The 27,824-nt window shown below is 40.2% G+C and overlaps 1 protein-coding gene and 1 long non-coding RNA gene across 7 annotated transcripts in view; one reads left to right on the forward strand and one right to left on the reverse strand.

Moving 5' to 3' along the window:
• Positions 1 to 27,824, forward strand: part of SLC41A3 (solute carrier family 41 member 3) — a 141,307-nt gene that overhangs the window by 86,971 nt on the left and 26,512 nt on the right. For all 6 annotated transcript variants that reach the window (XM_032342880.1, XM_032342972.1, XM_032342629.1 and 3 more), the window contains one exon: positions 5,166 to 5,237. In XM_032342880.1, the coding sequence (XP_032198771.1) occupies positions 5,166 to 5,237 (72 nt within the window). The remainder of the gene's footprint in view (positions 1 to 5,165; positions 5,238 to 27,824) is intronic.
• On the reverse strand, positions 4,188 to 6,309 carry LOC116590814. The gene is made up of 3 exons (XR_004285757.1): positions 6,266 to 6,309; positions 5,140 to 5,301; positions 4,188 to 4,495 (listed from the first exon to the last, which is right to left on the reverse strand). It is a non-coding gene; the product is annotated as an uncharacterized LOC116590814 (long non-coding RNA).

The following is a 27,824-nucleotide window of genomic DNA, read 5'->3' on the forward strand; positions in this document are numbered from 1 at the left end:
GATCACAATGCTTTGAAAGTGGAACTCAAACTAAAGGAAAAGTTTGGAAGGAATGCAAACAACTGGAAGCTAAAGAACACCTTGCTTAGAAATGCCTGGATCAACCAGGCAATCAAAGAACTTAAACAATTCATGGAAACCCATGAGAATGAAGACACTTCAGTCCAGAACCTATGGGATACAGCAACAGCCGTCCTAAGTACATAGCCATCCAAGCTGCCCTAAAAAAAAACTGAAAAATCCAGACTACACCAGCTGTCTTTATGCCTTAAAGAACAACAAATTAAGGCAACCTGACACACAAGAAGGGAAATAATCAAGATTAGAGCTGAGATCAATGAGATAGAAACTAGAGGTAGAGTAAAACACATCAGTGAAATGAGAAGCTGGTTTTTTGAAAGAATCAATAAGATCAATAAAGCATTGGCCAAACTAATCCAAAAGAAAAGAGAGAAGGCCCAAATTAATAAAATTATGAATGAAAAGGGAGAGAACACAACTAACACCAAGGAAATAGAAACAATCATCAGAAATTATTATCAACAGGGGTGCATGATCTCAGGGTCCTGGGATCGAGTCCCGCATCAGGCTCTCTGCTCAGCGGGGAGCCTGCTTCCCTCTCTCTCTCTCTGACTGCCTCTCGGTCTGCTTGTGATCTCTCTGTGTCAAATAAATAAATAAAATCTTAAAAAAAAAGAAATTATTATCAACAGTCATATGCCAATAAATTAAGTGACCTAGATGAAATGGGTACATTCTGGAAAACTATAAACTTCCAAAATTGAACCAGGAAGAAATCGACAACCTGAATAGACTGATATCTAGTAACGAGATTGAATTTACACCAAAAACCTCCCCAAAAACAAGAGCCCAGGACCTGATGGATTCCCTGGGGAATTCTAACAAACTTTCAAAGAAATAATCCCTGTTCTCCTAAAGCTATCTCAAAAAATTGAATTAGAAGGCAAACTTCCAGACTCTTTATGAAGCCAGCATTACCCTAATCCCCAAACCAGGGAACAACCCCACCAAAAAGGAGAATTTCAGACCAATATCCCTGATGAATATGGATGCTAAGATTCTCACAAAGATCCTAGAAAATAGGATCCACAGCACATTAAAAAGATTATCCATCATGAGCAAGTGGGATTCATCCTTGGGTTTCAAGGATGGTTCAACATTTGCAAATCAATCAGTATGATAGACCAAATCAATAAGAAAAGAGAGAAGAACCACATGGTCCTCTCAATTGGTGTAGAAAAACATTTGACAAGATACAGCATCCGTTCCTGATTAAAATGCTTCAAAGTCTAGGGATAGAGGGAACATTCCTCAACTTCATGAAATCTATGAAAAACCCACAGTGAATATCATCCTCAATGGGATAAAGCTGACAGCCTTCCCCTTGAGATCAGAAACATGACAAGGATGCCCACTCTCACCACTCCTGTTCAACATAGTATTAGATGTCCTAGCAACAGCAATCAGACAACAAAGAGAAATAAAAGGTATTCAGACTGGCAATGAAGAAGTCAAATTCTCCATTTTTGCAGATGACATGATACTTTATATGGAAAACCCAAAAGACTCCCACCCCAAACTACAAGAACTCATTCAGTAATTCAGTAATGTGGCAGGATACAAAAACAATGTACAGAAATCAGTTGCTTTCTTATACACCAACAATGAAAATACAGAAAGGGAAATTAGAGAATTGATTCCATTTACTATAGCACCAAGAACCATAAGATACCTGGGAATCAACCTAACCAAAGAAGTAAAGGATCTGTACTGGAGGAACTAGAGAACACTCATGAAAGAAATTGAAGAAGACACAAAAAGATGGAAGACCATTCCATGCTCATGGATCGGAAGAATAAACATTATTAAAATGTCTATACTGCCTAGAGCAATCTGTATTTTCAATGCCCTTCTCATCAAAATTCCACTGGCATTTTTCAAAGAGCTGGATCAAACATTTCTAAAATTTGGATGGAATCAGAGGAGACCCCAAATTGCTGATGAAATGTTGAAAAAGAAAAACAAAACTGGGGGCATCACATTGCCTGATTTCAAGCTTTACTACAAAGCTGTGATCACCAAGATAGCAGGGTACTAGCATAAGAACAGACAGACCACTGGAACAGAGTAGAGAGCCCAGATATGGACCCTCAACTCTATGGTCAAATCATCTTCGACAAAGCAGGAAAAAAATATACAGTGCGAAAAAGACAGTCTCCTTCTTTTCTCTCCCATTGATGGCTTTTGGCAGTTTTTGGAGGTTTAGAGGAAAGCAAACTGCACCCAGGCCTCCCTTTCAGAGAGAAGCCTCAGACTGGAAGGATTATGCTGAGTGAAATAAGTCAAGCAGAGAGATTCAATTATCATATGGTTTCATTTATTTGTGGAGCATAAGAAATAACACAGAGGACACGGGGAGATGGATAGGAGAAGGGAGTTGAGGGAAATTGGAGGGGGGAGATGAACCATAAAAGACTATGGACTCTGAAAAAATCAGGATTTTGAAGGGGTGGGGGGTGGGAAGTTGGGTAAGCCTGGTGGTGGGTATTATGGAGGGGACCTATTGCATGGAACACTGGGTGTGGTGCATAAACAATGAATTCTGATACACTGAAAAGAAACTAAAAAATGTTTAAAAATATATAATAAAAAAAGACAGTCTCTTCAATAAATGGTGCTGGGAAAATTGGACAGCTATGTGTAGAAGAATGAAACTCGACCATTCTCTTACACCATACACAATGATAAACTTGAAATGGATAAAAGACCTCATCATTAGGCAGGAATCCATCAGAATCCTCCAGGAGAACATAGGCAGTAACCTCTTCGATATCAGCCACAGCAACTTCTTTCAAGATACGTCTCCAAAGGCAAAGGAAACAAAAGCGAAAATGAATTTTGGGAACTTCATCAAGATCAAAATCTTCTGCACAGCAAAGGAAACAGTCAACAAAACAAAGAGGTAACCCACGGAATGGGAGAAGATATTTGCAAATGACAGTACAGTCAAAAGGCTGATATCCAGGATCTATCAAGAACTCAAACTCAACACACACAAAACAGATAATCATGTCAAAAAATGGGCAGAAGACATGAACAGACACTTCTCCAATGAAGACATACAAATGGCTATCATACACATAAAAAAAATGTTCATCATCACTAGCCATTAGGGAGATTCAAATCAAAACCACACTGAGATACCACCTGACACCAGTTATAATGGCCAAAATTAACAAGACAGTAAACAACATGTGTTGGAGAGGATGTGGAGAAAGGGGAACCCTCTTTCACTGTTGGTGGGAATGCAAGTTGGTGCAGCCACCTTGGAAAACAGTGTGGAGATTCCTCAAGAAATTAAAAATAGAGCTTCCCTTTGACCCTGCAATTGCACTACTATGTATTTACCCCAAAGATACAGATGTAGTGAAAGGAAGGGCCATCTGTACCCCAAAGTTCATACAGCAATGGCCATGGTCGTCAAACTGTTGAAAGAACCAAGATGCCCTTCAGCGGATGAATGGATAAGGAAGATGTGGTCCATATACAGTAAGGAGTATTATGCCTCCATCAGAAAGGGTGAATACCCAACTTTTGTATCAACACGGATGGGACTGGAGAGATTATGCTGAGTGAAATCAGTCAAGCAGAGAGAGTCAATTATCATATGGTTTCACTTATTTGTGGACCATAAGAAGTAACATTGGGAGATTGAGAGGAGAAGGGAGTTGGGAAAAATTGGAGGGGGAGATGAGCCATGAGAGACAATGGACTCTGAAAAACAATCTGGGGGTTGAAGGGGCAGGGTGTGGGAGTTTGGGTAGGCCTGGAGTTGGGTATTATGGAGGGCATGTATTGCATGGGGCACTGGTTGTGGTGCATAAACAATGAATTCTGGTACACTGAAAAGAAATTTAAAAAATAAGAAAAAACTTTTTTAATTTAATAAAATAAAACATAAATGCTTACACACTCTCCAAAATCCTATTTAATTCACATCCCATCTCTTCTCACATCTTCCTTCCCTGCGGTGCTCTTCCTCCCTCATCACTATGAGTTTTTCAAGCTCTCCAGGCCTCCTTTCCTCCTCCAGCACCTCTTGGCATCACTCCCTTTCCTGCTCAGCCTCAGCTTGGAAATATAACATCTTGAGGAATGAATGCGTTTCTGATTCAACTCAGGAGTCTTGGGCCAATAGCACCCCTTACCTGGTGAGTACCAGGGTTTGAATTGGCTCATTGCTAGGAAACAGCAAACAGTTCCATTGAGTCTAGTGTAGTGGGAGACTGAGAGAGGAAACAAGCCTGTTGGCCTCACGTGTTTGGCCCATGGCAGGCTCTGTGGCTGTATTCTGCTCACCTTAGTAGCTTGTCCCTGTGCGCACCCCTAAGATGGGTATTAGTCTACCTTTATGAAAGAAGAGTCGCCTGGGATGCCATGATGGTTCCATGCTGTGTCTGAGGTGTCCATCATGCTGAGAACAAAAGAATCCCCTTATTTGCTCTGAAAAGTAATTCCATTTTTCCCCTTGGAGTTCAGAAACTTAATGAACTCAGAACAAAGAAGCTAGGAAAATACATTTATCTGCACATTGAATTTTGCTGGCAAGTGCTGTGAAGTTAGGAGCTGACTACCATTTTAAAGGAGAAACTTGTATTTCAGATCTTGTTTTTTATCCTATGTGAAGGACTTAAGCATTTCTTAAACAGGATGATTTACAGAGGTCATGTTGGGTGGTTAGTGGTCATCTGAGCTGTAACTTGCTGGAGGGGAGAGAAGGGAATTGTAGGTGGCTGAAGACCTAGCTGAGGGCACAATACAGCCTCCTAGAAGAGTTTTTCCATGGTTCCTGTGGATGAGCTTGAGTCAGGTGGCTCTGAAATTGTTGGTGACACTTAACTCTATGTGCTTGCATACTTGAGCATGGGAGAGGTGGCCTATGACACCATCTTACTCTCATAGGGACATAAGTCCTTACCTTTCCCACCCTCAGTCAGTTTTGAAAGCTGGGCAGAATAATTTGTTCTAACATCAATGAAATTAATTTGCTGATTTCTCTCCTAAGACACTGCCTTTTCCAGGAAAGCTTAGCCTGGCTTTATGACCACCCAGACTTACCTTTTGTCCTTTTCTCTCCATCCTAGGCCAACACTGGACAAATTGATGACCCCCAAGAGCAGCACAGAGTTATCAGCAGTAACCTCGCCCTCATTCAGGTAATTCTGCCCTTTGTCCCACTGATGAATCTCCTCCCTGCTTTTGAATCTGCAGCCAGGCCTGCTACACATAGGAAGGGTGAATATTAAGTAAGCCCGTCTCTCTGCGCTCCAGACAGAACTTGGGGAATGGGCCACCTGTATACCCACCATACCCACCAGGGCAGCTGGAGGCTCAGCTCAACTATAGGGCACCAGCATATCCACCTGAAAGTAGATGCCTCTTCTGGGACCCCAGGGTCCCTCCAGCACCCCCAACCCCTTCTTTTCAAGATAAGCTTATTGAAAGATTCACCTATACTTGCTCACTCCTCTTTCTCGTAGTCTGTATGAAGCTAACAGCTTTCTCTTCCCACTACCTTAACTCCAGCTGTGCTTGCCAAGGTCACTGACATCCTAATTGGTATACCCTCTGATTGCCTCATACAGGTGATACTACTTGTTCTCTCAGGAATATCTGGGACTCTTCCTACCTGATAGTCCTTCATGGCTGCACTCCTGCCTCTTCACCTCTTCTTTGTCAGCCTTTGCAGGACACCCCACCCCCCACGCCTTTGTCCCTTAAATGCTTTATACTCATTCAAATTTGTACCTCCTTCTAGCAGACCCTCATTGGGCTAAGTTCTCATCCTAGGAGTCTCAGAGTATTATAGAGTCAGGAAGCCCAGGGCAGGGAGAGACTGGGAAGAGATTGGGCCAAGTTAAAAGAGGAAGTGGCTTCATCCAGAACCTTCTGTGCATCTCTGGGGTAGCCACTGGCCACCCAAAGAACCTGGACTTTGAGATCAGACAGGCCTGGAATTACAGTTATCATTTATCAACTGGGTGGCCTTGGGCAGGACACATAAGACTTGCTTAGCTGTATCTCCCTATTCATCCAATGAGTAGGGTACCCACTTTACCTCTTACCTGGTTCCAGAGCCCCTGTTTCTAGCTCTCCATTGGGTATCTCCATCTGCCTGTCCCAGAAGCATCCCTGAAACAGCTTAGCCAGATCTGGCCTCATCACCTCATATCCTCACACTCACCTCTTGTGAAGTCCCCAACCCTGAAGAGTTTGATGGTTGAAAGCTCATTCTGGGGGTCAGCCAGCTGGAGGCCCTTGGGCAGGTCACCTCAACTTATCTATAAGGTGAGCCATTGTGAGGTTTCAATCGTGGACGGCTGTGACCCCTGGCCATCATGTGGTAATCTCCCAGTCATGGTCACTGTGCCCATTAATCAAGCTAGAGACCAAGTCACCTTCATCATCTCTTTGCTCCTTATCCTTATGTCCAGTCCTGAGAAGTCTGCAGCTGAACTATGCTTGAATCAGCCCTGCTTCTCCTCCTCCTTGCCTTGGCCTCTTGGTCTCTGACCTCACTGACTACAGACCTCTTCACTGTTCTAACTGCCCCAGGCTTCTTCCTCTCCAGCTCTTCTCTGCATGGCCACCTGAGTTACCTTTTCTAAATCCTAAAGATGATCAGGTGTCCTCCTCCTGAAGCTCCTTTTTTGGTTCTTGTCCAAGTGTGGGCCCAGCCCAGAGGTACTACTGGTCTGGTCCTGTCCTCCTGAAGTCTCATGTTCCCCATCCCTGCTGCCTTTGCATATGCAGTTGTCTCTCCATGGAATGTCCCTTCTTCTTGTTCTCCTGGCAATGAAGCTCCACTCAGTTCCAACCCAACACCGGGTACTATCTGGGGCCTTGTTAAAAATTGCTGGGGCTGCCCTGGTTGCAATTCTATGTTTAATGTCTGCTTTCTCTGTTTGAACCAGGTCACACGGGCCAGGAGGCTTCTATTCAATAAATTATACTGTAATGAAATTATTCTTTTTCACATGAATTTCTTAAGAGAAGTCCCCACAAGTTCACAAGATATGAATAATTTGAAATTCTAGATTTTTTCCAAAATTATTATAAAATATTTGAATACTTAGTATCAAATAATAGCACCAGTTCTTCTGAATGACTTTCTGCATTTGCCATATATATGTATGTGTCCATAGAAAATATATGATACAACTTTCTGTGTTCTTTTTTATGGATCTTTTTGTTTACATTTTTTTATTAACATAAAATGTATTTTTTGCCCCAGTGGTATAGGTCTGTGAATTGTCAGGCTTACAGACTTCACAGCACTCACCATAGCACATGCCCTCCCCAATGTCCATAACCCAACCACCCTCTCCATACCCCCCCACCCCAATCAACCCTCAGTTTGTTTTGTGAGATTAAGAGTCTCTTCTGGTTTTTTTCCCCTCCTAATCCCATCTTGTTTCATCTTTTCCTTCCCTACCCCCCAAACTATCCACCCTGCCTCTCAAAATTCCTCATATCAGAGAGATCCTATGATAATTGTCTTCCTCTGATTGACTTATTTCATTCAGCATAACACCCCTAATATGTATACACACACACACACACACACACACACCCCACATCTTCTTTTTCCATTCATCTGTTGATGGACATCTAGGTTCTTTCCATAGTTTGGCTTCTGTGGACATTGCTGCTACAAACATTCGGGTGCACGTGCCCCTTCAGATCACTACATTTGTATCTTTAGGGTAAATACCCAGTAGTGCGATTGCTGGGTTGTAGGGTAGCTCTATTTCAGATTTTTGAGGAACCTCCATGCTGTTTTCCAGAGTGGTTGCACCAGCTTGCAATCCCCAAAAAAGTGTAGGAGGGTTCCCCTTTCACCGCATCCTTGCCAGCATCTGTCGTTTCCTGACATGTTAATTTTAGCCATTCTGACTGGTGTGAGGTGGTATCTCATTGTGGCTTTGATTTGTAATTCCATGATGCCGAGTGATGTGGAGCACTTTTTCATGTGTCTGTTGGCCATCTGGATGTCTTTTTGCAGAAATGTCTGTTCATGTCTTCCACCCGTTTCTTAATTGGACCATTTGTTCTTTGGGTGTTGAGTCTGGAAGTTCTTTATAGATTTTTGGATACTAGTCCTTTAACTGATATGTCGTTTGCAAATATCTTCTCCCATTCTGTCAGTTGTCTTTTGGTTTTGTAGACTGTTTCCTTTGCTGTGCAAAAGCTTTTGATCTTGATGAAGTCCCAATGGTTCACTTCTCCCTTTGCTTCCCTTGCCTTTGGCAATGTTTTTAGGAAGAAGTTGCTGCGGCTGAGGTCAAAGAGGTTGCTGCCTGTGTCCTCCTCAAGGATTTTGATGGATTCTGATCTCACATTGAGGTCTTTCATCCATTTGCCGTCTATTTTTGTGTGTGGAGTAAGGAAATGGTCCAGTTTCATTCTTCTGCATGTGGCTGTTCAATTTTCCCAACACCATTTTGAAGAGACTGTCTTTTGTCCATTGGACATTCTTTCCTGCTTTGTCAAAGATTAGTTGACCATAAAATTGAAGGTCTATTTCTGGGCTCTCTATTCTGTTCCATTGATCTACATGTCTGTTTTTGTGCCAGTACCATACTGTCTTGATGATGACAGCTTTGTAATAGAGCTTGAAGTCTGGAATTGTGATGCCATGAACTTTCGCTTTTTTTTTTTTTTAATTTCTTTTCAGCGTAACAGTATTCATTGTTTTTACACCACACCCAGTGCTCCATGCAATCCATGCCCTCTTTAATACCCACCACCTGGTTCCCCCAACCTCCCAACCCCCCGCCCCTTCAAAACCCTCAGATTGTTTTTCAGAGTCCATAGTCTCTCATGGTTCACCTCCCCTTCCAATTTCCCTCAACTCCCTTCGCTTTCTTTTTCAACTTTCCTCTGGCTCTTTGGGGTCTTTTCTGGTTCCATATAAATTTTAGGATTATTTGTTCCATTTCTTTCAAAAAAAAAACATGGTATTTTGATAGAGATTGCACTAAATGTGTGGATTGCTTTAAGTAGCATAGACATTTTCACAATATTTGTTATTCCAATCCATGAGCATGGAACATTTCTCCATTTCTTTGTGTCTTTCTCAATTTCTTTTATGAGTACTTTAGAGTTTTCTGAGTACACATTCTTTGCCTCTTTGGTTAGGTTTATTCCTAGGTATCTTATGGTTTTGGGTGCAGTGGTAAATGGGACTGACTCCTTAATTTCTCTTTCTTCTGTCTTGTTGGTGTATAGAAATGCAACTGATTTCTGTGAATTGATTTTATATTCTGACACTTTACTGAATTCCTGTACAAGTTCTAATAGATTTGGAGTAGAGTCCTTTTTGGGTTTTTCACATAAAGTATCATATCATCTGCAAAGAGTGATGGTTTTGCTGCTTCTTTGCCAATTTGGATGCCTTTTATTTCTTTCTGTTGTCTGATTGTCGATGCTAGGACTTCTAGTACTATGTTGAATAGCAGTGGTGATAAGGGACATCCCTGCCATGTTCCTGACCTTAGTGGAAAAGTTCTCATTTTTTCTCCATTGACAATGATATTTGTGGTCGGTTTTTCATAGATTGCTTTGATGATATTGAGGCATGTACCCTCTATCCCTCCACTTTGAAGAGTTTTGATCAAGAAAGGATGCTGTACTTTGTCAAATGCCTTTTCAGAATATATTGAGAGTATCATATGGTTCTTGTTCCTTCTTTTATTAATGTATTGTATCACATTGATTGATTTGAGGATGTTGAACCAACCTTGCAGCCCTGGAATAAATTCAACTTGGTCGTGGTGAATAATCCTTTTAATGTACTGTTGGATCCTATTGGCTAGTATTTTGGTGAGAATTTTGGCATCTGTGTTCATCAAGCATATTAGTCTGTAATTCTCTTTTTTGATGGGGTCTTTTTCTGGTTTGGGGATCAAGGTAATGTTGGCCTCATAAAATGAGTTTGGAAGTTTTCCTTCCATTTCTATTTTTTGGAACAGTTTCAGGAGAATAAGAATTAATTCTTCTTCAAATGTTTGGTAGAATTTCCCTGGGAAGCCGTATGGCCCTGGGCTCTTGTTTGTTGGGAGATTTATGATGACTGCTTCAATCTCCTTACTGGTTAAGGGTCTGTTCAGGTTTTCCATTTCTTCCTGGTTCACTTTTCTTAGTTTATAGGTTTCTAGGAATGCATCCATTTCTTCCAGATTGTCAAATTTGCTGGTGTATAGTTGCTCATAATATGTTCTTATATTTGTTTGTATTTCTTTGGTGTTGGTTGTGATCATTCCTCTTTCATTCATGATTTTATTAATTGGGGTCCATTTCTCTTTTCTTTTTGATAAGACTGGCCAAGGATTTATCAATCTTATTAATTCTTTCAAAGAACCAGCTCTTAGTTTTGAGTTGTGCTACTGTTTGGGGTTTTTTTGTTTTATTTTGTTTTGTTGTGTTTGTTTGTTTCATTGATTTCTGCTCTGATCTTTATGATTTCTCTTCTGCTGGGTTTAGGCTTTCTTTGCTGTTCTTTCTCTAGCTTCTTTAGATGTAGGGTTAGGTTGAGTACTTGAGACCTTTCTTATTTCTTGAAAAAGGCTTGTATGGCTATATATTTTCCTCTCAGCACTGCCTTTGCTGTGCCCCACAGATTTTGAACAGTTGTATTTTCCTTACCATTTGTTTCCATGAATTTTTTTCAATTCTTTGATTTCCTGGTTGACCCATTCATTCTTTAGTAGGATGCTCTTTAGCCTCCATGTATTTCAGTTCTTTCCAATTTTCCTCTTGTGATTGAGTTCTAGCTTCAGAGCATTGTGGTCTGAAAATATGCAAGGAATGATCCCAGCCTTTCAGTACTGGTTGAAACCTGATTTGTGACACAGGATAGGATCTATTCTGGAGACTGTTCCGTATGCACTTGGGAAGAATGTGTACTGTGTTGCTTTGGGATGGAATGTTCTGCATATATCTGTGATGTCCATCTAGTCCAGTGTGTCATCTAAGGCCTTTATTTCCTTGTTGAACCATGCTTGGATGATCTGTCCATTTCAGTAAGGGGGGTGTTAAAGTCCCTACTATTATTGTATTATATCAATGTGTTTCTTTGATTTTGTTATTAATTGGTTTATATAGTTGGCTGCTCCCATGTTAGGGGCATAGATATTTAAAATTGTTCAATCTTCCTGTTGGACAGATCCTTTGAGTATGATATAGTGTCCTTCCTCATCTCCTATTACAGTCTTTGGCTTAAAATCTAATTTATCTGATATAAGGATTGTCACCCCAGCTTTCTTTTGATGTCCATTAGCATGGTAAATTGTTTCCCACCCCCTCACTTTAATCTGGAGGTGTCTTTGGGTCTAAAATAAGTTTCTTATAGACAGCATATTGATGGGTTCTGTTTTTTCCCCCATATAATGTATCATTCTTTCTTCTTTTTTCTAATTTATATTTTTATTTTTGGCATAACAGTATTCATTATTTTTTAACCACACCTCCATGCAATCCGTGCCCTCTATAATACCCACCACCTGGTACCCCAACCTCCCACCCACCCACCAATTCAAATGCCTCAGATTGTTTTTTAGAGTCCATACATAGTCTCTGATGGTTCACCTCCCATTCCAATTTCCCCTAATGCCTTCTCCTCTCTAACTCCCCATGTCCTCCATGCTATTTGTTATGCTCCACAAATAAGTAAAACCATATGATAATTGACTCTCTCTGCTTGACTGATTTCACCCAGCATAATCTCTTCCAGTCCCGTCCATGTTGCTACAAAAGTTGGGTATTCATCCTTTCTGATGGAGGCATAATACTCCATAGTGTATATGGACCACATCTTCCTTATCCATTCGTCCGTTGAAGGGCATCTTGGTTCTTTCCACAGTTTGGCGACCATGGCCATTGCTGCTATAAACATTGGGGTACAGATGGCCCTTCTTTTCACGACATCTGTATTATTGGTGTAAATACCCAGGAGTGCAATGGCAGGGTCATAGGGAAGTTCTATTTTTAATTTCTTGAGGAATCTCCACACTGTCCTCTAAAGAGGCTGCACCAACTTGCATTCCCACCAACAGTGGAAGAGGGTTCCCCTTTCTCCACAACCCCTCCAACACATGCTGTCTCCTGTCTTGCTAATTTTGGCCATTCTAACTGGTGTAAGGTGATATCCCAATGTAGTTTTAATTTGAATCTCCCTGATGGCTAGTGATGATGAACATTTTTTCATGTGTCTGATAGCCATTTGTATGTCTTCATTGGAGAAGTGTCTGTCCATATCTTCTTCCCATTTTTTTTGATATGATTGTCTGTTTTTTGTGTGTTGAGTGTGAGGAGTTCATTATAGATCCTGGATATCAACCTTTGGTCTGTACTGTCATTTGCAAATATCTTCTCCCATTCCGTGGGTTGCCTCTTTGTTTTGTTGACTGTTTCCTTTGCTGTGCAGAAGCTTTTGATTTTGATGAAGTCCCAAAAGTTCATCTTTGCCTTTGTTTCCTTTGCCTTTGGAGACATATCTTGAAAGAAATTGCTGTGGCTGATATCGAAGGGATTACTGCCTATGTTCTCCTCTAGGATTCTGATGGATTCCTATCACACATTGAGGTCTTTTATCCATTTTGAGTTTATCTTTGTGTATGGTGTAAGAGAATGGTCGAGTTTCATTCTTCTACATATAGCTGCCCAGTTTTCCCAGCACCATTTCTTGAAGAGACTGTCTTTTTTCCACTGTATATTTTTTCCTGTTTTGTCGAAGATTATTTGCCCATAGAGTTGAGGGTCCATATCTGGGCTCTCTACTCTGTTCCACTGGTCTATGTGTCTGTTTTTATGCCAGTACCATGCTGTCTTGGTGATCACAGCTTTGTAGTAAAGCTTGAAATCAGGTAGCGTGATACCCCCAGTTTTATTTTTTAAAATCCATTCTGATACCCTGGGTCTTTTGATTGGGGCATTTACCCATAAACATTCAGGGTAACTATTGAAAGATATGAATTTAGTTCCATTGTACTGCCTATAAGGTGACTATTACCATAAGTTGTCTCTCTTCCTTTGTGGTCTACTACTTTTAGGCTCTCTCTTTGCTTAGGTGACCCCTTTCAATATTTCCTGTATAGCTGGCTTGGTGTTTACAAATCTTTTAGTTTTTGTTTGTCCTGGAAGCTTTTTATTTCTCTTTCTATCTTCAATGATAGCCTAGCTGGATATAGTATTCTTGGCTGTATGTTTTTCACATTTAGTGCTCTGAATATATCATGCCAGGTCTTTCTGGCCTGCCAGGTCTCTGTGGAGAAGTCTGCTACCAATCTAATATTTTTACCATTGTATGTTACAGACTTCTTATCCCAGGCTGCTTTCAGGATTTTCTCTTTGTCACTATGACTTTTAAGTCTTACTATTAAGTGACAGCGTGGGGATCTATTTTTATTGATTTTCAGTGGGATTCTCTGTGCCTCCCGGATTTTGATGCTTGGTCTCTTTGCCATATTATGGAAATTCTTTATAATAATTCACTCCAATATACCTTCTATCCCCCTCCCTCGTTCTTCTTCATCTGGAATCCCAATTATTCTAATACTGTTTTGTCTTATGGTATCACTTTTCTCTCAGATTCTCCCCTCGTGGTCCAGTAGTTGTTTGTATCTCTTTCACTCAGCTTCTTTATTTTCCATCATTTGCTCTTCTATATCACTAATTCTCTCTTCTGCCTCATTTATCCTAGCAGTAAGAGCCTCCATTTTTTATTGTACCTAATTAATAGCTTTTTTTATTTCAGCTTGGTTAGATTTTAGTTCTTTTATTTCTCCAGAAAGGGCTTTTATTTCTCCAAACAGGGTTTCTCTAATATGTTCCATGCCTTTTTCAAGCCGAGCAAGCACCTTAAGAATCATCATTCTGAACTCTAGCTCTGACATATTATCAATGTCCATATTGATTAGGTCCCTAACCTTTGGTACTGACACTTGTTCTTCATTTTGTGGTGAGTTTTTCTGCGTTGGCATTTGATCCAGATAAGAAAATATGAATGAGAGAATGAAATACTAAATGGGTGGCAAAGACCACAGAAAATCAGAATCAGAATCAGGAATCAAATCAGAAGAGACCCCAAATCAGGGGGAGAAGAAAGGGGGTAAAAAGAAACTAAAAAATTTTTTTAAATTTATTTATTTGACACAGAGAGATATCACAAGTAGGCAGAGAGAGGAAGGGAAGCAGGCTCCCTGCTGAGCAGAAAGCCCGATGCAGGGCTCGATCCCAGAACCCTGCGATCATGACCTGAGCTGAAGGCAGAGGCTTTAACCCACTGAGCCACCCAGGTTCCCCCCAAAATTTTTTAATTAAAATTAAAATTAAGAAATAAATATATGTGTGTATATATAATATTATATATATATAATACTATATATATGTGTGTGTATATATATGTATGTGTATGTATATGTGTATATATATGTGTGTACACATATATATGTGTGTACATATATGTACACATATATTATATATGTGTGTGTATATATACACATATATATGTATATATATATATGACTGGTGAATAGAACAGAACAACCCACTTGACTTTGGGTGTATTTTGGTATCTTAGAAGATACTACCTCCCAAAATTAGGGTAAACATGATGGATCAGAGACAAAATGACAGAGAAGTAGGAAGTGCCGTTTCAACCAGTCCTCTAAAGTGAGCTGATTTTCTACCAATGAACTCTGATCACCCATGAAATAAACCTGAGATTAGAATTACACATTTCTGGATCTCTACGGGGACAGAAGATGCCAGTGAACAGGTAGAACAGAGTGGGAACATTGGACTGATACTGGAAGATAACAAAAGGGGGAGGGAGCCACCAGGAGCAACCCATTGAAAAATAATACCCCAATCAAGAGTGCCCTGTGATTGGGGACCAGCATTAACTTGGAGTCTGGTTAAAAGCACACAAAAAGAGCCAAAGATATTTTTTTTCATGTATTTATTTTCAGCATAACAGTATCATTATTTTTTCACCACACCCAGTACTCCATGCAATCCGTGCCCTCTATAATACCCACCACCTGGTACCCCAACCTCCCACCCCTCTGCCACTTCAAAACCCTCAGATTGTTTTACAGAGTCCATAGTCTCTCATGATTCACCTCCCCTTCCAATTTACCCCAACCCCCTTCTCTCTAACTCCCCATGTCCTCCATGCTTTTTTGTTATGCTCCACAAATAAGTGAAGCCATATGATAATTGACTCTCTCTGCTTGACTTATTTCACTCAGCAGAATCTCTTCCAGTCCCGTCCATGTTGCTACAAAAGTTGGGTATTCGTCCTTTCTGATGGAGGCATAATACTCCATAGTGTATATGGACCACATCTTCCTTATCCATTCGTCCGTTGAAGGGCATCTTGGTTCTTTCCACAGTTTGGCGACCGTGGCCATTGCTGCTATAAACATTGGGGTACAGATGGCCCATCTTTTCACGACATCTGTATCTTTGGGGTAAATACCCAGGAGTGCAATGGCAGGGTCATAGGGAAGTTCTATTTTTAATTTCTTGAGGAATCTCCACACTGTCCTCCAAAGAGGCTGCACCAACTTGCATTCCCACCAACAGTGTAAGAGGGTTCCCCTTTCTCCACATCCTCTCCAACACATGTTGTTTCCTGTCTTGCTAATTTTGGCCATTCTAACTGGTGTAAGGTGATATCTCAATGTAGTTTTAATTTGAATCTCCCTGATGGCTAGTGATGATGAACATTTTTTCATGTGTCTGATAGCCATTTGTATGTCTTTATTGGAGAAGTGTCTGTCCATATCTTCTTCCCATTTTTTTTTGATATGCTTGTCTGTTTTGTGTGTGTTGAGTTTGAGGAGTTCTTTATAGATCCTGGATATCAACCTTTTGTCTGTACTGTCATTTGCAAATATCTTCTCCCATTCCGTGGCTTGCCTCTTTGTTTTGTTGACTGTTTCCTTTGCTGTGCAGAAGCTTTTGAGAGCCTAAGATTTTAAGGGAAAATTGGTGGAATCAGGCAGTTAATGACTGGGGCTTAAGCCCACGGACCCAGGATGGCCACTGCTGGTGTTGGGTCAGAGAGAGTATTGCGAAGAGGTCAGGCATTGGTCACTGACTTCCTTGCGCTTGTGACAGGGTCTGGGTGCTGGTGCATATGAGAGACTTTGGAGTGGACACCAGCCAGCACTCTCTAGAACCATAGCCTTTTACACTCTGCATGGACACTGCACTACCAGGGTCTGAGTTACGCTCCACACCCTCCCCTGAGAGAGATCCATGCAGGCGCTTTGTCAGTGCTCTAGAACCGGGAGATTCTGAACACTCCCAGCCTGGGCCAGTGTGAAAATGTCAGTGTGCTGTCTCCGGCTTGGACCTTTCTGGCAGTCTGAACCTGCCCAGACAACCACAGCAAAGGCAGCACTCGAAGCCAGCTCTCTGGACTAGTACTTCTCATGGTTTTGGTAACATTGGTGTACAAGAGGGAGCTCCTGAGACCCCTGAGACTGTGAGTAGGGACGTGATCTGCTGGCGGGTGGGGGGGAATTTATGTGCTCTGGAGCACCCAGAGGGGAATGGGCTGAGGCTTCCCTCTGAGACAGAGTTCTGAATGCAGTTTGCTTTCCTCTAAACCTCCAAAAAACTGCCAAAGTCGCCAAGAGGAGAAGGAAAAGAAAAAGGAAAAAGAAAAAGAAAAAATCTCCAAAGAACAAAAGCCTGAAAAATCGGTTTCTTCAGAGCCCAGCCCCTTGTTAGGAGGCAGAAGGACTCAACTCTAGCAAGACTGCCTGAAAAACCATGCAGCAGTCTGCTCCCCCAGAAAGCCAGCGAAAAACAAAACAAAAACAAAGAACAAGAGGAAAACTACTACTACTTCATAGATACAACTTTTATTTTTAATTTGTTCCCACTATTCTCATTGTTTTCAATTTTTTAATAATTTTTATACTATTTACCATCAGAGTAGGATATTCAGTATAACAAATTACATAATAACCTTTTTAAAATTATTTTTTATATCTTTTCAGCATAACAGTATTCATTGTTTTTGCACCACACCCAGTAGTCCTTGCAATATGTGCCCTACTTTATAGCCACCACCTGGCCCACCAACCTCCCACCCCCCACCCCTTCAAAACCCTCAGATTGTTTTTCAGAGTCCATGGTCTCTCATGGTTAACCTCCCCTTCCAATTTCCCTCAACTCCCTTCCCTCTCCATCACCCCATGTCCTCCATGAATACTGTTACGCTGAAAAAAAAAATTTAAAAAAAATAAATTAAAAAAAAAAGATACACCCAGCAAGAGTCAAAATAACCCTCCTCACCCACAGTGAGAATTTATAACCACCCTTCCATCTTATTATCTGTCATTGTTTCTGTGTATTTGTTTTTGTTCTGGTGGTATATAAAACTTATACTTGGGGTTCATTTTGGCTGGGTTCTTTTTTTTCTTGTCATTTAGTTTTGCCAAATTTTTTGTTGGTCTGTTTTTGTTTGTATACTTTATAAATCTTACTTTTGGGGCCCATTCAGACTGGGTCTTCTCTTTTATTTCTTTTTTTCCCCCCCTCTCTCTTTTCTTCTCCCCCCCCTCTTTTTTCTTTCTTTTTGTTGGGGACTCCCAATTGCTCAGAAGCATTGCCTGGATCATGGTTGATACAGTCAGCTACATATCCATTCAGCCATCTCTCACAAAAATGACTAGGAAGAAGAATACACAACAGAGGAAACATTCAGAGACTCTGCCCTCTCCATTAGAGCTATTGGATATGGACATAAACAGTATGCCAGAAAGGGAATTCAGGCTAACAATTATCCAGGCAATGGCTAGGTTGTAGAAAGCATTTAATGACAAAATGGAATCAATTAGGACAGAAGTTAAAGCCACTAGGGAAGATGTTAACAGTGCTCCCAATGAGTTCCAATCTAATCTAAATTCTCTAACAGCTAGGTATTTGAGGCAGAAGATAAAATTAGTGATATAGAGGACAAACTGATAGAGAAAAAGGATCAGGAGGAGGTCTGAACAAACAGCTTAAAAGCCATGAAAACAGAATTAGGGAAATAAATTATGCCATGAAATATTCCAACGTCAGAATTATTGGAATCTCTGGGCGGGGGGAGGGGGGAGAGAAAAGAGTAGAGGATATAGTTGAACAAATTCTCCGTGAAAATTTTCCCACTCTGGGGAATGGAACCAGGATATGGAACTCATATCCTAGAGGCAGAAAGGTCCCCCCCTGCCAAGATCATAGAATCTAGAAAGACCTCGAGACACCTGATTGTGAAACTGATGAATCATACTTTTAGAAAGGAACTCTTGAAAGCATCTAAGGGGAAAAGATTCCTTATGTAGAGAGGAAAGCCCATCCAAATAACATCAAACCTTTCCACAGAGCCTGGCAAGCCAGAAATGGATGGCAAGATGAATTCAGGGCAATAAATGAGAAGAACATTCATCCAAGAACCTTTATCTAGCAAGACTGACATTCACAATGGATGGAGAGATAAAGAGCTTCCAAGACCAGCAAGGTTTAAAAGAGTATGTGACCACCAAGCTGGCACTGTAAGACATATTAGGGGGGTCCTATAAAAGAGGGGGAAACCCAAGAATATAACTGAACAGAAATTTATGGAGACAATCTATAGGAACAAGTAACATGATATCAATAAAAATGTATCTCTCAATAATCACTCTCAATGTGAATGGCCTAAATGCACCCATAAAATGACACAGGACGGCAGATTGGATAAAATAACAGGACCCATTCCATATGTTGTCTACAAGAGACACATTTTGAACCTAGGGATACATCCAGACTGAAAGTTAAGGGATGGAGAAGCATCTTTCATGCCAATGGGCGTCAAAAGAAGGCTGGAGTAGCAATTTTCATATGAGATAAATTAGATTTTAAACTAAAGACGGCCATCAGAGATATAGAAGGACACTACAACATTCATAAAGGGTCTATCCACCAAGAAGTTCTAACAGTTGTAAACATTTATGCCCCCAGTATGGGAGCAGCCAACTACGTAAGACAACTGTTAATTAAAATAAAGACTCATATTGGTAGAGGATCTTAACATGCCACTCTCTGTAATGGACAGATCATCCAAACAGAAAATCAATAAAGAAACAAGATCATTGAATGACACATTGGACCAGATGGACCTCGTAGATTATTATAGAGAACATTCCACCCTAAAACAACAGAATACTTTTTCTTGAGTGCACATGGAACCTTCTCCAGAATAGACGACATACTGGGTCACAAATCAGGGCTCAACTGATACCAAAAGACTGAGATTATTCCCTGCATATTCTCAGATCACAATGCTTTGAAAGTGGAACTCAACCACAAGGAAAAGTTTGGAAGGAATTCAAACACCTGGAAGCTAAAGAACACCTTGCTTAGAAATGCCTAGATCAACCAGGAGATCAAAGAAGAACTTAAACAATTCATGGAAACCCATGAGAATGAAGACGCTTCAGTCCAATACCTATGGGATACAGCAAAGGCGGTCCTAAGAGGGAAATACATAGCCATCTCAGCTGCCCTCAGAAAACTTAAAATATCCAGATTGCACTAGCTTTCCTTACACCTTAAAGAACTGGAGAATCCACAACAAGTTAAGCCAACCCCACCCGAGAAGGGAAATAATCAAGATAAGAGCAAAGATCAATGAGATAGAAACTAGAGATACAGTAGAATGCATCAATGAAATGAGAAACTGGATTTTGAAAGAATCAATAAGATCGATAAACCATTGGCCAAACTAATCCAAAAGAAAAGAGAGAAGGCCCAAATTAATAAAATTATGAATGAAAAGGGAGAGATCACAACTAACACCAAGGAAAAAGAAATAATCATCAAAATTTGTTATCAACAGTTTTATACCAATAAGTTAAGCAACCTAGATGAAATAGTTGCATTACTGGAAAACTATAAACTTTGAAAATTGAACCAGGAAGAAACTGACAACCTGAATAGACCAATATCTAGTAACTAGATTGAAGCAGTGATCAAAATCCTCCCAAAAAACAAGAGCCCAGGACCTGACGATTCCCTGAGGAATTCTAAAAAATTTTTCAAAGAAGAAATAATCCCTGTTCTCCTGAAGGTGTCTCAAAAAATTGAAGCACAAGGCAAACTTTCAGACTGTTATTATGAAGCCAGCATTACCCTGATCCCCAAACCAGGCAAAGACCCCACCAAAGGGTGAATTTCAGACCATATCCCTGATGAGTATGGATACTAAGATTCTCACCAAAATCCTTGCTAATAGGATCCAACAGTACAGTAAAAAGATTATCTACCATGACCAGGTGGGATTTATCTGTGGGTTGCAAGGGTGGTTCAAATTCGCAAATCAATCCATATGATAGAACAAATCTATAAGAAAAGAGAGAAGAACCACATGGTCCTCTTAATTGATGCAGAAAAAGCATTTGACAAAATCCAGCATCCGTTCCTTATTAAAATGTTTCAAAGTATAGGGATAGAGGGAACATTCCTCAACTTCATAAAATCTATCTATGAAAAACCCACAGTGCATAACATCTTCAGTTGGGAAAAGCTGACAGCCTTCCCTTTGGGATCAGGAACAGGATAAGGATGCCCACTCTCACCTCTCTTGTTCAACATAGTATTAGAAGCCCCAGCAACAGCAATCAGACAACACAGAGAAATAAAAGTTATCCACATTGGCAATGAAGAAGTTAAACTCTCTCTCTCTTCGCAGATGACATGATACTTGATATGGAAAATCCAAAAGACTCCACCCCCAAACTACTAGAACTCATATAGCAATTCAGTAATGTGGCAGGATAGAAAATCAATGTACAGAAATTAGTTGCTTTCTAGTGCATAACAATGAAAATATAGGCAAATGAGAGAATCAGTCCATTATCTATAACACCAAGAACCATAAGATACCTGGGTATCAACCTAACCAAAGTGGTAAATGATCTGTACTCAAGGAACTACAGAACACTCATGAAGAAATTGAAGAAGACACAAAAAGATGGAAGAGCTATTCATGCTCATGGATCAGAAGAATAAATATTGTTAAAATATCTGTACTGCTTAGAGCTATCTATACTTTCAGTGTCATTCCAATCAAAATTCCACCAGCATTTTTCAAAGAGCTGGAGCAAACAATCATAAAATTTGTATGGATCAGAAGAGACTCCAATTGGCTCAGGAAATGTTGAAAAGGGGAAAGAAAACTGGCAGCATCACGTTGCTTCATTTCAAGCTTTACTACAAACCAAGACAACAGGGTACAGGAACAAAAACAGACACATAGAGCAGTGGAACAGAGTAGAGAGCCCAAATATGCACACTCAACTCCATGGTCAAATCATCTTCAACAAAGCAGGAAAAAATGTACAGTGGAAAAAAACCAGTCTCTTCAATAAAGAGTGCTGGGAAAATTGGACAGCTATGTGTAGAAGAATGAAACTTGACCATTCTCTTACACCATACACAAAGATAAACTCGAAATGGATAAACGACCTCAATGTGAGGCAGGAATCCATCAGAATCCTAGAGGAGAACATAGGCAGTAACCTCCTCGACATCGGCCACAGGAATTTCTTTCTTTCTTTCTTTCTTTCTTTCTTTCTTTCTTTCTTTCTTTCTTTATTTATTTAATTTTATTTTGACCACTTCTTTTTTAAAAAATTTTTTCAATTTATTTATTTTCAGAAAAACAGTATTAATTATTTTTTCACCACACCCAGTACTCCATGCAATCCATGCCCTCTATAATACCCACCACCTGGTACCCCGACCTCCCACCCCCCCACCACTTCAAGCCCCTCAGATTGTTTTTCAGAGTCCATAGTCTCTCATGATTCACCTCCCCTTGCAATTTACCCCAACTCCCTTCTCCTCTCTAACACCCATTGTCCTCCATGATATTTGTTATGCTCCACAAATAAGTGAAACCATATGATAATTGACTCTCTCTGCTTGACTGATTTCACTCAGCATAATCTCTTCCAGTCCTGTCCATGTTGCTACAAAAGTTGGGTATTCATCCTTTCTGATGGAGGCATAATACTCCATAGTGTATATGGACCACATCTTCCTTATCCATTCATCCGTTGAAGGGCATCTTGGTTCTTTCCACAGTTTGGTGACCGTGACCATTGCTGCTACAAACATTGGGGTACAGATGACCCATCTTTTCACGACATCTGTATCTTTGAGGTAAATACCCAGGAGTGCAATTTCAGGGTCATAGGGAAGTTCTATTTTTAATTTCTTGAGGAATCTCCACACTGTTCTCAAAAGAGGCTGCACCAACTTGCATTCCCCCAACAGTGTAAGAGGGTTCCCCTTTCTCCACATCCTCTCCAACACATGTTGTTTCCTGTCTTGCTAATTTTGGCCATTCTAACTGGTGTAAGGTGATATCTCAATGTGGTTTTCATTTGAATCTCCCTGATGGCTAGTGACGATGAACATTTTTTCATGTGTCTGGTAGCCATTTGTATGTCTTGATGGGAGAAGTGTCTGTTCATATCTTCTTCCCATTTTTTGATATGTTTGCCTGTTTCGTGTGTGTTGAGTTTGAGGAGTTCATTATAGATCCTGGATATCAACCTTTTGTCTGTACTGTCATTTGCAAATATCTTCTCCCATTCCGTGGGTTGCCTCTTTGTTTTTTTGACTATTTCCTTTGCTGTGCAGAAGCTTTGCACAGCAACTTCTTTCAAGATATTTCTTCAAAGGCAAAGAAAACAAAAGGGAAATGAACTTTTAAGACTCCATCAAGATCAAAATCTTCTGCACAGCAAAAGAAATAGTCAACAAAACAAAGAGGCAACCCATGGAATGGGAGAAGATATTCGCAAATGACAATACAGACAAAGGGCTGATATGCAGGATCTATAAAGAACTTCTCAAAGTCAGCACCCCAAAAATCAGAGAATCGAGTCAAAAAATGGGCAGAAGACATGAACAGACCCTTCTCTAAAGACATACAAATGGCTATCAGACACATAAAAAAAATGTTTATCATCACTAGCCATCAGGGAGATTAAAATGAAAACCACACTGAGATACCACCTGACACCAGTTATAATGGCCAAAATTATCTATACTGTAAACAACATGTGTTGGAGAGGATGTGGAGAAAGGGGAACCCTCTTACACTATTGGTGGGAATGCAAGTTGGTGCAGCCACCTTGGAAAACAGTGTGGAGATTCCTCAAGAAATTAAAAATATAGCTTCCCTATGACCCTGCAATTGCAGTACTGGGTATTTGCCCCGAAGATACAGATGTAGTGAAAAGAAGGGCCATCTATAGCCCAATGTTCATGCAGCAATGGCCACAGTCACCAAACTGTGGAAAGAACCAAGAGGCCCTTTAATGATGAATGGATAAAGAAGATGTGGTCCATATATACCTTGGAGTATTATGTCTCCATTGGAAAGGATGAATACCCAACTTTTGTATCAAGAGGGATGGGATTGGAAGAGATAATGCTGAATGAAATAAGTCAAGCAGAGAGAGTCAATTACCATATGGTTTCACTTATTTGGGGAGCATAAGGAATAACATGGAGGACATGGGGAGCTGGAGAGGGGAAGGGAGTTGGGGGAAATTGGAGGGAGTGATGGACCATGAGAGACTGTGGACTCTGAAAAATCTTCTGAGGGTTTTTGCAGGGTGGGTGTACGAGGTTGGGGGAGCTTGGTGGTGGGCATTATAGAGGGCACATATTGCATGGAGCACTGGGTGTGGTGCATAAACAATGAATTTTGTAACACTGAAATGAAATTTTAAAAATAAATACAAATTTAAAAAATAAAGAAATATTTTTGGATATATGGGTTTAATAAAATGTTAAAATTAATTGGTTAACACAATGAAGGGATGGAATATGACTGTAAAGATGAAAATTATAAAAAATTCTAAAAAAGGAATTGATAAGTTGGTTGGAAAAAGAAAGGAAGTGAAAGTGGAGAGAAGTTGATCTGGCTGGATTCTAGAACATAGCCCTGTGCTAGATTTATGGTATATTTTGGTCTATTAGAAGAAGTTGTATTCCAAAATTTTTTAGATGAAAAAACTATATGTATACAAAAATTAAAGTTAGATAAAATGAAGGATAAGATATGACTATGATAATGAAGTTTTAAGATATTTTTAGAAAGGTTTCATTAAGATATTTTTGAAAGGGTATCATTAAGGTACAGGTGGTGGGTATTATAGAGGGCATGGATTGCATGGAGCACTGGGTGTGGTGAAAAAATAATACTGTTACGCTGAAAATAAATAAATTTAATTTTTAAAAAAGCCTTTAAAGAGGAAAGAGGGAAAATTTTAAAAATTAGAATAAGAAATGTATAAAATTAAAAAGTTTAATTAACTTTTCAAGACTAATGAATCATGGGGAGAAAGTCATGAATTCCATGTTTTGCTTTCCCCTCCTCTGGAATTCCATGGCTCTCCTTGATCAGTGAGCTTGGTCTTGGCTGGATGTTCTTGCTTATCTGTGGGCAAGTCCTGTTGTAGTGATTCTCAAATGTCTTTGCCTCAGGTGGAATTGCACCACCCTTGCCAGGGGCCAGGCTAAGTAATCTGCTGGGGTTTGTTCTTGGGAACTTTTGTTTCCTGAATGCTTTCCATGGAGCTCTGGAGGATAGGAATGAAAATGGTGGCCTCCCAATCTCTGGCTCAGGGAGCTGAAAGCTCGGGTTTGCATTCCTCAGTGCACCCTCAGATAAAAACAGTCAATCCCTCCTGTCTCCCTGGTGTCCAGCTGAGCTCCATGCTCACCTGGCCTGTGACCAAGCATTTCTATGTTTTGCGCTCAGCCCCATTTGGAGTCTTCAAACCCGGCAGATTCCTGCTATGCTGCTCTTCCAGTGGAGGAATCTAGGTCTCCCTGGATCTGCCACTTGTGGGTCCCTGCTCAAAGAGCAGTGGTTTGACTGTGCCGCAGATCACAGTTTAAGGTAACCCCAAGCTGAGAGCGCACTACTTGGCTCTGTCTCTGTAGTTGGCTTCCCTGCTCTGATACCTGCAAGCTCTGCTATATTCAGACACCTCTAGTCTTTCTGTGACCCCATGGGACCTGAGACCACACTGTCCCCGTGAGGGCTCCACCCCTGCTTAGCCTCTGAAGCAATGTCCCTTAGTGGAGCAAACTTCTAAAAGTTTGGATTTCATGCTCCATTGCTCCACCACTTGCCAGGAGCTGGCCTTTCCCCCAGCGGTCTATCTTCCAATCAGATTCACTTCTCCACACATCCTACCTTTCTGTCCCTAGAATTGTTGCTCTTTTTCTCTTCAATCTCCTGTTCAGTTTGTAGGTGTTCAGAATGGTTTGATAACTATCTAGCTGAACTCCTGTGACCTGATATCATCTCTGTCTGCTACTCCTCTGCCATCTTTACCCAACTTTCTGTATTTTAAGCATTAGAAGTATTGTGCTGTACATATAATTCTGTAACTTACACTTTCAAGAGTGACTTAATAAATGGAAATCACTGAGAATAGCACATAGTAAGCACTCAGTAAATATCAACTCCAGTCATCATTATCATTATTATATTATTCTTTGTTCACATGTGCAAATTTTTCCTGGGCAAATGCTAGATCATAAAGTATATGGATAAATTGTAACCAGATCCCCTCCCCCCAAATTCCTGTACCAATTTTACCATGTCTACATTTAAGAGAACCATTTTCATATATATTTGTCAGTTAGTATTTTATGTTATCAACCTTTTAAATTTTAATTTTACCTAGTCCTATGGATAAAAATAGTGTCTCCCATCCATGCATTGATTCATTCATTCATTGGATGAGCACAAATGTGTGCTAAGCACCTGCTGAGGGACTCCAGTAGAAACTGAGATGACACTGACCTTTTAGTAGAGGAAGATCAATGTCAGTTATGAAGAAATAAGATGCCTACTATTAAATTGGGAATTTATTTTAAGTTTTCCTGATTATTCAGGAAGTTGGTCACATTTTTGTGTGTTTTGTGTGTTTCTTAGCCATTTGTATTTCCTTTTCTGTGCACATTTTTCTGTTGAGTTCTTCAAAGTTGCCATTGATTCATAATATGGACTTCATTATTTTGATCATTAATGCTTTATTAGTTGTAAATGCTGGAGATATTTTCTCTAGCTCTCTCTTCATCTTTGAATTTCTGGTATCACATAGAACTCATAATTGGATTTATATACACTTATCTCTCTTTTTATTTTATAGACTTTATATGTTTTATCTTCAGAGGGAGTCCCTCTCTAGTCCAAAATCTGAAACATAATTATTCTATATTTTCTTCTATTTCACACTTGAGGTTTTATGTTTAGTGGTGTGTCTATGTGTATGTGTCCGTATGGTATAAAATAGGAATATAATTTTCCCCCAGATAGATACCCACTTTCTCTTTCCTTGTTTATTCAGTATCTACCCATTCCATACTGATTTGAAATGCCACCTTTATCATTATTAAATTTTTATATATTAAATTTTCATATATTCATGATACAGTTCCTGAATACCAGTCTGTCCTGCTGATCTGTTTGTTTCTCTGCCAGTACCACCATGTTTTAATTACTATAGCCTTAAAACTATGTATTGATAATGAATGTGCCAAAACTCCCTCTTGATCTTTTTTCTCACACTGTCTAGGCTATTTTTGCACATCTACTCATCTTTGTGAAACTTAAGATGAGTTGTCAAGTGCCATGAAAAAGCTTCCTGGGACTTTGGTTGGAACTATATAGGTTAACTTGGGAAGCATTTGTCATCTGTGTAAACGGTACAGTTCTCTGTTTATTCAGCCTTCCTTAATAACACAACATGTTTCCATTAAGACATTTGAATTAGGGCACCTGGGTGGCTCAGTTGGTTAAGCAACTGCCTTCAGCTCAGGTCATGATCCTGGAGTCCTGGGATTGAGTCCCATGTCGGGCTACCTGCTCGGTATGGAGCCTGCTTCTCCCTCTGACCTCCCCCTCTCATGCTCTTTCTCTCTCCCATTCTCATGCCCTCTCTCAAAATAAATAAGTATTTTTTTAAAAAATGAATAACTTATTTTTAAAAAAAGACATTTGAGTTACAGTTAACCTTTGGACAACACAGGTTTGAACTGTGCATGTCTGCTTCTATGCAGATATGTTTCAATAAATACAGTACTGTAAATGTATAATTCCTTATGATTTTCTTTTCTCTAGCTTACTTTATTATAAGAATACAATATGTAGTACACATAACATACAGAATATGTGTTACTTGACTTGACTTTATAGGTAAGGCTTCTGGTCAACAGTAGGCTATTAGTACTTAAGTTTTGGGGGAAGTCTCAAGTTACACACAGGTTTTCATCTGCATAGGATTGAAGAGTCAGCTGTCTTGAGAACAGGTGCCAGGATTGATACTCAGACCAAGAGAACCTCATGGTACTAACCTGAGTGAGCAGCAGAGATGTTTCCCCACTGAGATGAAATGAGAACCACAGCTTGGATGGGGGAGAATGTAGAGAAAGGGGGCACCAGCATGCCAAGCAAGTGCCAAGGAAGGAAGGCAGGGAGAGAGATGGAAAGTGTGCATAGAGGCTTCCAAGGTATAGCTGTGGATCATGGAGTGTTTCCATATTGCAGGGGAGATTGGTTGTCTGTGTAGCTGGAGACAACAGAGCACTTCTGCCTAGAGCTGTGAGAGGAGCCCCAAGCAAGAGACTGGTTGCCCTTGGCCAAAGGCTGAGTAGAAGATGAT

This window comes from Mustela erminea, chromosome 1 (assembly GCF_009829155.1).
Source record: "Mustela erminea isolate mMusErm1 chromosome 1, mMusErm1.Pri, whole genome shotgun sequence".
NCBI lineage: Eukaryota > Metazoa > Chordata > Mammalia > Carnivora > Mustelidae > Mustela > Mustela erminea.